Source organism: Ischnura elegans (assembly GCF_921293095.1).
Source record: "Ischnura elegans chromosome 13 unlocalized genomic scaffold, ioIscEleg1.1 SUPER_13_unloc_3, whole genome shotgun sequence".
NCBI classification, from domain to species: domain Eukaryota; kingdom Metazoa; phylum Arthropoda; class Insecta; order Odonata; family Coenagrionidae; genus Ischnura; species Ischnura elegans.
Window position 1 is genome coordinate 6,874,988 of NW_025791659.1, and position 12,916 is coordinate 6,887,903.

Sequence of the window (12,916 nt, forward strand, 5' to 3'; positions counted from 1 at the left end):
TTGGGTAACAATAAGTGTGACTTTTTCAATAAAATAGGTACGTTAATTAGAGTTTATTGTTTACATGAAAGGCTGAGATACGCCTGACGGTTATCTCTGCCTCGAATATGGTGAATTTTGACTGCAGCTGCATTCTAACATTAGGTACTTCTGTCAATTTGGTATTTACATTAATATGATATACTGAGGTATGCCTGAATGTTACCCCTGCCAACAATATGATGCTTTCTGTTTTGCATTCTAACATAAGGTACTTCTGTCAATTTGGTATTTACATTAATATGATATACTAAGGTATGCCTGAACGTTACCCCTGCCTACAATATGATGCTTTCTGTTTTAATTTTGCATTATGTAATTAGGCAAACATGTTAATTATGTTTTCATGCTTATGTGCTTGACTGTGTAATGTCTAAAGGTTATCCCTTCTTGCAATATCATTTGCTTTTTGCTAAATTTGGAAAATGCTTGTCGTTAAGTGAAAAGTAAACTGACTGTTTATAAATAAAAATGTATTGATTTGTAAAAACTAGATTTCTTCTCAGAAAGGGAGACTTATGGAGCCAAGAGCCACAGTTAGTCATGTGCTTCACTTTTCTGGAGTATGGTGGTCATAGTTCCTTCTCTGCTCACTAGGTAAAATCTTGGCCACAGTAGTTTACATGTTATTTTCTTTAAGTGACCATTATGATTCCCAAGTTCCTATTTTGTGGTTGTACCATGTGCAGAGTAAACCAGATTCAATTATTAATGGGAGAACTGGGTGATCATCACTGACGAAAAGAATCCCCGATAAAATAGCCTAATGTATCTAGAAAAGGATAGTTTCATTGAGGATGGTAGGATATGACATTCCTGCAACAGTACTCATATACTGCTTGCTGACTTGAATATTTCAGAATCCTCTCAATAGTTTCCAAAACAATTCACTTGTCTAAAAGACTTGCTAGCCCCTGCATTGGCTCAGAAGGAACTTCAGAACAATGACAGCATGATTTATTTTGTTGTAGTCTCTACAATTGATTATTTTATTTTCACCTTTTGAAATGACAAGTGACTTTTTTAAATCCTGTACTCTTTCAAATCCGTAATAAATATCCACGTAATACAATAAAAGAAAAGTGTATTTCTCCCCTTTATCTCATAAGAATGAAAGAAACTCAAAACTTCTTATAATCCACAGATTGCTTTGCTTTTCCTTTAAGTAGCATAATTTTAAGTGCTAGATTGGATGGCCATCCTTTAACTCCCTCATTTTATTCAATCCAGATCTTTATTTCTCGAATAGTTGATAGTGAGTGCTCCTTTTCCTCATCCATTGCTCCTTTCCTCTTTTGTGCTTACACCATTTATTAATTCCTATTGCTGAGGTTATTTCTAATTCTGGTCACCTAACTTGATGCAGGTTACGCTTTATGGTATCTTTTTGTTTGTTATATTAGATTAGCATTTAACTCACAATTTACTTATAAACGAGCATAAGGGGCAGACCATCTTGAATCTTTGAAGCAGGTATATTGCTTTCTATAAAATGGCTGTGGTAATCAACCAAAGTGCTTTGATAAGTTAGATCAGCATAACTTTCTTTTGTGGTTAAAATATTAAATTTTTTTCTAGGGCTCCCAGCTGGTGGAAGGAAGTTTAGGGAAACATCTAAGTGGTGACTATATTCCTTCCTCAGCCTCACTGACAGTCGTTCAATCTGAGAGTGGACCATCCAATACAGGGGAATGAAGGAATATGATGAATGAAGACTTGGAAAAACGTGGAAGTGTTCTTGCTGATAAGTTAACATCTTGCTCAATTCCTGACGGTGGACAAACAAGCATCCATCATCAGTGGAGGCAGAGTCACAATGGGTGAGGTGAGGGGTGGAAGTGGTTGTGATGCACCAATTATCCCTAATGCTCTCAGGATGGTCAGAACCAGTAAAAAGAAGAGGAGTTGCGCTGAGGCAGTCATGGGGGACACAGATGAGTTTAGTAATTGTGGGGCTAAAAATCCTCTTAGTGGTCAACGATCAAACGCAAATTCATATAATTGCTACCACTGCACCGGTGGATACAGCAGCAAAAGGGAGCTCATCAAACACCTTGAAACACATTTTGGTGCCAGCAATTTGGACATTGATGCTGAGTCATCCAATGTGCTAGATATAAAAGATGCAGATAGTAAAAGACAAGGGCTGAGGCGAAAAGGAAATGGGCCTATAAAGGAAGTATCCAGAGGGACTCTGGAGAAAGGAAAGGATAGAAAAGGGAGAAGGTTTGCTGTAGGAGCTGACACGTGTGTAGAAAGTGATTCCTCAAATTCCTCCCCTTGTACTAGAGACATCAAAAAGGGAAAGTGTTCAAGTGCAAGAGAGAGGCCTTATACATGTAGTGTGTGTAATAAGTGTTTCACTAAATCTTCTACTCTCAAGAATCACATGCGTGTGCACACTGGGGATAAGCCATATTCCTGTAGTGTCTGCAATAAGTCTTTCTCTCAGAGGGACTCCCTCAACACTCATATGCCTAAGCACACAGGAGAGAGGCCTTATTCATGTAAAATATGCTGTAAATCATTCAGGTATCATTCAAACCTTACAGGGCACCTTCGCATACACTCTGGAGATAAACCTTATTCCTGTAGTGTCTGCAATAAGTCATTCTCTCAAAGCAACTCCCTCTCCAGCCATATGCGTGTGCACACAGGAGATAAACCCTATTCCTGCAGTGTCTGCAAAAAGTCCTTCAATCAGAGCAGCTCCCTCAACGTCCATATTCGTACACACACGGGGGAGAAACCTTATACATGTAGCATTTGCTGTAAATCTTTTGCTCATAGTTCCCACCTAGCCACACACTATCGCATCCACACAGGAGAAAGACCTTATTTCTGTAGTGTCTGCAACAAATCTTTCACTCACAGTTCCCACCTAACTGTACACATGCGAGTGCACACAGGGGATAAACCTCACTCATGCACAATTTGCAGCAAATCCTTTACTCAGAAGATCACCCTCGACCTTCACTTTCGTACCCACACAAAGGAGAAGCCCTATTCATGCAGCGAATGTGGGAAATCTTTCTCTCGGAAAGGCGACCTCGTGAGGCATTTCCATACACACATGTGAGGGACATTATTCTTCCAGCTACGGGTATGATTGGTTCACTCAGATTCGTTACTTACAGGCAAGCATCACGCATACTCACAGGAAGGATAGGTCTTCTACATTTCACAATTGTTTTCATTTCACCTTAAGAAAATCTGTACTGATGAGCCTAGTAATTCATTCTCGCTTACACAAGTAGTGTTTCATTATGATGAGGAAATATTCAATAGGGATGACGACACATCGTAGTGCATGCATGAAGAAGTCATGGTCTTTGTACTTTAATGTAGCTTTATAGCAAAAAATTGAAAGGCTGCCCACTTACGACTCTCTTAAAGAGGCAGTATACTAGTAACTTTTACTCAAAATTGTCTCCTGAAGGTCTGTTCTCCTTTTTTAAGATACCCTTCTGATATCCTTAATATGTATGTCTTATTGTGAATTAAGAATGAATGCAAGGAGGTTTGCTGGTTTTTAATTGTTCTAATTGTGTCAATAACTTAAAAATATTGTGACAGCAGTGAAAAGATAATTTGTATTAAGAGATATGTTACGGAAGTTAATATGCAATCATGTTTACTATAGCAATTTTTCAATAGTAAATTAACGTCATGTTTCTTAACCTTTTTTCTACAAAAATGTTCCATTTGCAGATCATTGTAGGTATTTAAATGTTATCAATCCTTTGTCAGTCTATCATTTAGATTTTCTGGACTGCATATCAAGAGTACTTTTCTCTTTAGAGATCAATTAAGTGATAAAGTATGACTGACAAGGGAAGTCTTCCATCAGCCACCTGAATTAAGGATCGGACATGATTGTTTCTGGTACTATATGCTTCTCTATATCCTTTTGATTGGTGTGTTTTGGGATAAAGTGTCTTCTTTTAAAGATGCAACTATCAGTGTTAAACAAATGACAATAAACTGCAATTGTTTTCAAAACTTAGCCAACCAATGTAAGTACTTAAAAGTGATTCCTCTGAAAGATGCAGGGAACTTCATTTTCAGAAGAATTTCCAACAGTTCACTGGTATCTCAGTTTATTCGATCCCTACTGCATTAGAAAGTATGTTTTTTAAGATTTTTGCTTATGTATGGCTACTAATGCATCTAGATATAATATATTTTTAGACTATAGTAAAATTGAAAAATGAAATGCTATCAAATAAAAATGAATTAAATTGAAATTTTTACTAAATATTTATTGTAATGGCAATTTATTAAAAGTCTCAGTGTCCATAGGCCATGATCGTGTGGCTGCTACCTGGTTTGGCATGCAGATGCATATATGCCATTGTGGTTTCATCCTTGCATCTACTCCTCCATGGGCGCTCTGGAACCAGCTTGATGAACCAAGTTATCCTTCGTTCGAATCCCTCAAAAGAAATTTGATCCATAGTTTTAATTTATTTTCTAGTTAGAGCTTTGTTTTATTAGTATTCTGTTCAGTTAAGGCCTACATCTTTTGTAACTGGGTATTAATCAATATTTTTATTACATGTTGCTGGACAAAACCGTTTAAACTGAAATTGGTTGATTTTATTATTGTGCATGTTCAAACTTCTCTAACTATCCAATGGGGTTTCAGTCTAGCTGGGCAAGGGAGTTTCAGTCTTGGTTGTAGCCAAGGGAGTTTCAGTGTAGCTAGCCGAGGGAGTTTCAGTTTAGTCGGCCAAGGGAGTTTCATTGGAGTAGCTGGAGTTCTTAATTGCACTGCTACTGCACTGCCATCCCTCTTCCAAACTCCACTGGTTTTGTTTCAATTTCAATGCAGTTTCAGCATAGAAGGAAGGCAGTGAGTTTCAAGGTAGTTTCAGGCCAGTTTCAGTCAAGTTTCAAGGGAGAAAGTTTTACTTGAGCTGAAATTGATTGACTTTGTATTGTATATGTTCAAACTTTTTCATGAAAATACGTATTTTATGGAAAAGGACATCCATGTTCCGCGAAACTGTCATGTTTTCCGAGATGACTAGGAGAAGGCTTACGACAGTGTCCTTGTGTTGGCCTTTTCTTGCTCCATACAGCTACCACATCCACATATCCAGGTAAAAAGGCTGTAGGTGTGTCTATTGCAACAACGATTGGAGATTTCACTGCCTGATCCATATGCTGCTATTCACAAATACTCAACAGCAAAGATCTTTGTGCTCTCAACCAAATATTCTGCGAGTGTTCCTACACCGGCAGTGACTTCAATGCAATGCATGTCCACCGAGGAACTTCTGTGATGAAGGTAGCACATGTAAAATAGGGTAGTTTCCTTCATCAATGAAAACTAAATCCAATGATTGCGATACTTTACCCACCACTAGTGTATTCATAAAATACAAATTATTTGGTTTTAGAAATACCGGTTTAGACGAATGTCAACGGTCAATTTGAAAAATCTCAACCTCAACCATTGAATGTCAACCATTTGAAAAAGGCCAGATTGGCGCCCATGCGATTCCGCTCCGCGTGACGTCACTGGGACCTGGTTTCTACACGAGAGGATAGGAGTTTTATATCGTCTGAGATTACCAATGCATTCATGAGTCACAGAGTTCAGGGAAACATCTCTTAATAATCACTTATTAAAATTGTCTAAGGTCGGAAAGTTTCCTTCGTTTGATAAGGTAGTAATCATCCATATTCAAGCCAAGCGCTACCTGCTAGCAGGGTACTCGGCTACCCGCTAGCAGCTTGCGTCGTATCAGCGCTCAAGTCTCGCCCCAAGGTCACCTCACACGGCGACGGCGGGAACCATAAATACGTCACACGGACTTTTTCCCATCATTCCTACTTAGCCGTTGCGTTTTCGCGCGCTTGAAAATTTTCACTTTTCGTTTAATCGCGAAAAATAGATATCGTCATTAAAAATTTAAAAGCGTGAAATAGGTACTCCAGGAGTAATATTCTTTCGATTTAGGCAGTAAAAAAATAATAGGAAACCACCGTATTCACCTTCATTGCAAAGTTGTGACACCTAGTTGTTCATCCATTACAAAATATTGCAATGGAGGAGCCTCTGACATTCCCCGGTCACATTTGGCTCTGCTTTTTCCAACTGTCTACTCCTTACACGATAAACTGCTTATTGGCTACCTGCATTCCCTGTCCCATACCTGTAACCACTGGAACCGCTCCTAACATATGCATTAGTGGTTAGGCTCATGGAAGCAAGGTTACACAACACATACAAAGCACAAAAAATAAAAATCTAAGAAAAATTGCATCATCATCCTGGTATATAAGAAGCAGCATTAAGGGTGGTTTCCTATTATTTTTTATTGCCTAAATCGAAAGATTATTACTGCTGGAGTACGTACTTCACGCTTTTAGATTTTTAAATGACGATATCTATTTTTCGCGAAATTTGAAATGAATAGTGAAAATTTTCAAGCGCGTGAAAACGCGACGGCTAAGTGTGAATGCTGGGAAAACACCGTGTGACGTCGTTCTGGTTCCCGCTGCCGGCAAGTGAGGCGACCTTTGGGCGAAGATATGTGCGCCACTGCGACGCAGGCTGCTAGCAGGTAGCAGAATACCCTTCTAGCTAGTAGCGCTTGGCTTAAGTAAGGATTGTTAATACCTTATCAAACGAAGAAAACTTTCCAACTTTATCCAGTTTTAACCCTTTCGAGACCGCGGAGTTTTCGTCTTAGCTTGACTGCTGTATCGAGCCCCAAGAGACTCTTCTTTCTTGTGGTACGGAGCATTTTTGGAGGACATTCGTTAAGAAGGGTCTCGCTGAACCTTTTTCGACCCCTCCACGGTGGGACTCCGTATTATCTCGGACTCCGAGAGTAGTTGTGCTCCCTCCTTTCCGGGTTTACGACCATACCTGCGGCATTGGTTCGCGGTCAACTTATGTATTGCTTATATGTATTTAGCAAATGGATAATTGTTGCTTGCACGTAAATCACAGACTTTGACTTGAATTCCTCATTTTTATCTTAGCATTGTCAAATTTGAAACGAAGTTCTAAGGCCATTATCAAAGCATTTAACGCAGCAACAATTTCCACGTTGATGTTTATACATTACTCGAGATATAAGTTAATATTTGTCGTAGAATTTCGTTTAAAAATTGTAAACGCTGCTCAAAAGACAAACAATTCAATTATTAGTTTATATTTCTTGATAAATGAACAAATATTTATTTCGAAAACTGACTCTATAAACAATTGTATGACCGCTGTCCCTTACCGCTGAGAGGGGTTATAAAAGACGAAGGGTCCGGGTACCTGCTCCCGGATTCGGAGGGTTAATCCTAAACCCCGAAGCGTTGGGTCCCGAGACAAAGGCGACCTAAACCCACGACCGTCCTGAAAGGGGGAGAGCTCGAAAACGTATATATACGGGTTTCGTTTTCTTGACCGGGAAAATCTCACACGTACATATACGCCCGTGGTCTCCCGGGTCAGGAAACGTCCACACGTATATATACGTGTACGGTAGGGAAAAGGTTAATAGGTGATTTGTAAGACATGTTTCCCTGAGCGCTATTTGTGCCATCCCTTACCTTTTTCTCTTTGGCCCTTTTGAAGTCTCGGAGGCGAGGGCTCACAAGAACTATCACTCCTTTCTTGTATTTTATTCCATTGCTAATCAACTACCTAACTGATAATCTTACAGTGGACGGCATGATATCTGCCGATTGCAACACCCTTTATCGGAAACGCAATAACCCTAGCCACGTCCAGCGTCTTACGAAATGGCAAGGGAAAAACCACATCTCTCCTTTACAGCCAATCATCTCTTTTTGAATAATTACAAAACTCAACATCTTACATGTTTTTCGTAAAAATGTCGAGGTAAACAATTATCCTGTTACGCCTTCAGGTTTTAATATTGTTGCAAAATCTTACAAATAATGTAATTCAGACGTGTTCCAAGTCCGAGAAGAATCTCTTCACGGCTTTACACTTATAAATTCGAGCTTAAGACGTATACGTGTGAAAAATACATGTAGTGTTGCCGCGAGACTCGAGACTTTCTCGTCTCGTCTCGAGTCTCGTCTCGTTTTCGAGACGAGACTCGAGACGAGACCGTAGGGTAGAATTCGAGACGAGACTCGAGACGAGACCACCTTTTGACGAGACGAGACGATACCACTTCCACGAGACTCTCGAAAGTCTCGAAATTTATATGGACGTCCTCAATTGATATTTGGTATAGTTTTATGCCTAAAACTATATCCTTCAGTTATGACAAAATACATTTAACATTTTTCTTAATCATTATATTTTAAATACAGCTGAATAATAACTTTTCGATAGATGATCAAAGAATAGAATATTTGCTGAAAAACGAATTTATGAATGCATGAGCGGCACTCATGGAGCCAAGTAAGGGAGTGTTAATGGCTGACTACTTATAATTAACTTAGAAAATTGGAGCTTTATTTAAATGCAAAAAAGTTCTGGCTAAACTTTCGAGAGCCACAGCCTTGTGTTACAAAAATGTGTTACGATGGTTGGTCAGCCCCTCGCTCGGTATCTTTTGCTTTGGGTATTTCCTGGATAAATTTCTCTCGATTTCTTCAGGGTTACAAAGTATGTCTTCATTCTGCACTCGTGAAAGCATCGGTGTATCGTAAACAAAACACTGCATTATACAAATATAAAATTAGGACACATGACGAGACTTATTCCGCGTCGGTAAGCAATCTGCACAACATAATTGATCATAACGAGAACGCCAGAAATCGTGTATGACTTTCGTAAATTGCAGTTTCCTTTTTCTTTCTACCGTTTTTTGTTGCAATCCAACACAAAATTCAAATTTATATTACTTCAGTAATGTATATTGCTGCGCCCTTCAAGCGATATTCTCCCATAAGCCGCAACTGATGAAATGAGGGATCAAGTTTTCCACTCCTTCTTTGGGCCCTTTGCAATAACATATATCACATTTACTATGGTTTTCGAGGGTTATATTTCCTTTTCTTTAGCCGGTTACTCTCCGATATCTCCACTTCACGTAACTAGTTGGTTGTTCCATTTTCTTCTTTCCCAGAATCAAATCACATTCGACAGCAAGGTGGAAAAACAAAAGGGTCTCTCTCAGAGGTTGAGGAAAAAATACCCGTAGGTAGTACCGAGAGTTAGGTATTACTTGGCAGTATTTAGAAGCGGTACTACCTTATCGATGCTAGAAATACCGGTACTTGTATGGATGTACTTCGACAGCGCTGCCATTTTATGTTTTGTCAATCAGCTAACTACTAAAGTAATTGAGCGTTGATAATATTACAAGCGAAATTAATCTTAAAGAACATAACTATTAACAATGACGGCATAATTTACAGTATTCATGAAGATTTTATAACACGATTTAGATTTTTTCTGCATGTATGTTAAACGACCTTGAAGTCTCAATTATAAATGAAAATATTCGAATTAAATATGACTTGCAAAGTAATTTTACGAGAATTTTAGTCAAATATCCAGTTCAAAATTATTACGTGTTTTGACTATGGCTACATGCTTGAATGTTTATCATTATGGCCATAAAATATTTTTTTAGCCGCAGAAGGCAAGTTATTGAACCGTAAAATGTATATATTTTTCTAAATTAAACAGAAATGTGGCCTACACATCTAATTTTATTCGATCGCAGTATTTTAGGCATAACTAATTCCGATTCTATAAATGTAAAAACTACTATGTCTTTACATGAGACAAGTGTAAAATTATTTTTACACACATAAATACAGCAGAAATTAAAATGACAAAAGCTTTCTCGGGCACCAGGTGAGTGGTTGTTGTATAAGTAGCCGAAGTTTGTGTCGGATTGACACCGTCGGGTGTTTGAATAAGAGGACGTTCTGCTGACAGTGTCTTACTCTTGCCTAAGAGAACTTCAAATATATCATTCGCTAGGAAAACACCAAAAATTAAAACGTATGCCCCGAAATCGTTTGTATAACGTTGCCCTTCTCAACTACATCGCTATCACCGTTCCACAATTAGATAATCGAGCTCCCGATGAATTTTTCCGATGGGTTTTCGTATAAATGCCTGTGAATGACTTTTTCAGTGTAATCGTCCTGTATAATAATCTAATTTTCGGAAATACCGGATAATTATAATAGATTAATACGAACGTTTATTTTCAACTTATTAACAAATTTTATAAATTACGAATATACCAGTATACCAGTATTTTTTCGCCGGTACAAACGAGGGAGTACTATTATTGCTATTTAACCCCTCAAGCGTGACTTTAAATACCCGTCATTCACTCAGCCTGCGCGAACCAACGCCTGCGTCTTATAAATGCCATGCCTCAAGCGTGAAAGACAAACTGTATGAGTTTGAAAGTTTCATTAGGTATTCCTATCTCTTAATCTTCCATATATGTACTTTCAGTGAGTATATATGTGAGACATATCTGCCTGATTTCGTTCTGTGCCTCTTAATTGCCTTTGTTTGTGTGCTAGAATGTTTTTAGAATATTTTTTCCAGCTGATGCCAGGATGCTTCCTCTAGGAGCGGCGACTGGTGGGCGCTCGTGGAAGATAGTCTTCCACTTACGCTCCGATTTATGTGCTTTCTTAGCGATTGTGTGTTCAATGTGGGGACGCTGAATGCCTTCCTCTGTGGTTCATTATCATCTCATCTTCTGTCTCATCTTTTCCTTTCTCTTTCATCATGACAATGATAGCGAAGGCTTGGACCGTCCAGGTATTGTTACTCAATAGTTCTCGGAAGCTCGAAGAACTGCCAGCATCTGGTATCTTATTTATGACGTTGGAAGCTGACGGTTGGAGTTTTTTTCACGCTTACGTTTGCTTTGGTGATTTTATTTTTTTCGGCCTTGGGCCCCTTCCGTATCTGAACCCCTTCTTAGCTGACCATGCCTTCTAGCTCTCGTGAGTGGTCCGATCAGACTGTGCTTGACTTTCGGGAATAAAAGAGTGCAGAATGTTCTGATACGACTTCGTAAGTTTCAATTGGATACTCCTTTGACTCCAGGTTCGAAGACTTATAACATCTTATTTTTCTTTGAATTTTCAAGAAAATAATTGGGAAGAGATCGGCTGTGAAGACGCGCTTCTAACCTCTGCGTGTGATTTAGTTGAAAAGAAATATCGCCTATACGTGTAAAAAGAATCCTTGGAATTGGAGTTATTTTTCTATGATGAAATAATTACAATCATAATGACTTAGACAAACCGCTACGTGGCAAAGTTTCTTGAAAATTTACAAAGAAAATTCCAAAGCAAAAAAATTGCTCCTTCAAAAGTTGGTTCCCACAACTCTGGTGGAAATAATACTATTTCTAGGTTTGTTCATATCGATGGGAATAAATTAGAAACCAAGCTTCAGTATGTATTTTATCGGAAAACATGTATTCGAGACTCGATTTTTTCTCAATGTAATGGGAAAGAAGAGGTTTTCATTTCTCACCAACTTTCTCTGTTTTGTAGATAGAAATAGGAAGGAAGTTGTAAAAAAAAGATCCTTACCACTATAAAATTTCGCCCATTAGTGAATTGAATTTTTTCCGGTGATCGATTACGATTATGTCTACATTCTATTTTTAGACATTTTTCGTTTTAAATTACTATTTTTTTCATTGATTATCAATAAAATCAATGATTGTAGCACCAGTTTTATGTAATTGGTGTCCAGATAAATTTGTGTTTGCAATTTTTATTAATGTCTCTCCTATTTTTAAGACTATCAATTCAGCAATTAAGCACTCAATGGAATCGACGCTAAATTTATTATGGGGGAAACGAGACGAGACGAGAGTCTCGTCCGAGACTCGAGACCGAGACGAGACTGGGGTTCACGAGACGAGACTTGAGACGATACCAGAGGTCAGGAAACGAGACTGAGACGAGACTGGCGAAAGTCTCGTCTCGTCTCGTCTCGCGGCAACACTAAATACATGGGATCCGTCAATTTTGATTTCTCTCGTAATATACTTACAAATATGGCATTAGACTCTGGAGGCATTATCATGAAACTGGAGGAATACATGATCGCTGGCCTCGGTCTCGGTGGGGTTATGTCCTCGCTTGCCACACCGAAGGTCGCTGGTTCGAGTCCCGCCTTGGTAGGTTGCCCCTACCCAGAGAATGGTTGTGTGTGATACTCGTTATATGTTATTTCGCCCGATGTAAAAGGCCTTAAATGAGCTGTTTTCGGGGAGAGGAAAATAAATAAATAAAAAAATCTGCAGGAAAAAGTAATGAGGTTTCTGAAGCCAGAGATTTCATCACAAGGCCTAGTCTTAAAAACCTGCTCATCTTGACTACATACAGCCTCATTGTATTCCATTTTGCACGTAAAACAAAATTATCAAACCCTATATGTTCCTGTCTCTACTCTCATGACACTAAAATGATAAATAATAAATATAACCTCAGTATCATTTACTGCTTACTATTAATAATCAAGAATCAGTGTGATAATTTGCGATTCTAATTATTTAAAAAGTTGCCAAGCAAAGGCTACTCAGTGAGCACTTCAAGATTCAAACATGTGCTGCAAAAATTCGTATGTGGTAATCCATTGTTCTGAATTCCATATAAGTTTGACCTGGATATATCTATGGCTATGTTTTGAATGTTTTGTTGTTATACATGTATGTGTTTTGAATGTTTTGCAAATGTGGTGTCAGCAAAAATTTACTGCAACTCTGAGTGATTTTCCACGCCATTGATAATTAAAGTTTATTATTACCATGCCTCTCAACCGTTGCAGAGGCTGAAGGTAGCTTCTAACTTGATTTTTTGCATGAACATCCAAGGACGGTGGCGCCAGGTCGGCTAGTTGGTAATGCCGAGGGTCTCAAGCTTGTGGGGCCCCCTTCAACGATCG

At 38.6% G+C, this 12,916-nt stretch overlaps 1 protein-coding gene across 1 annotated transcript in view; it reads left to right on the plus strand.

Moving 5' to 3' along the window:
- Positions 1-4,314, plus strand: part of LOC124172803 (zinc finger protein OZF-like) — a 36,490-nt gene extending 32,176 nt beyond the window's left edge. Inside the window, exon 3 of the mRNA XM_046552289.1 lies at positions 1,618-4,314. Coding sequence (XP_046408245.1) covers positions 1,856-3,118 — 1,263 coding nt within the window. The 5' untranslated portion in view covers positions 1,618-1,855 and the 3' untranslated portion in view covers positions 3,119-4,314. The remainder of the gene's footprint in view (positions 1-1,617) is intronic.
- Positions 4,315-12,916: the final 8,602 nt, after the last annotated feature.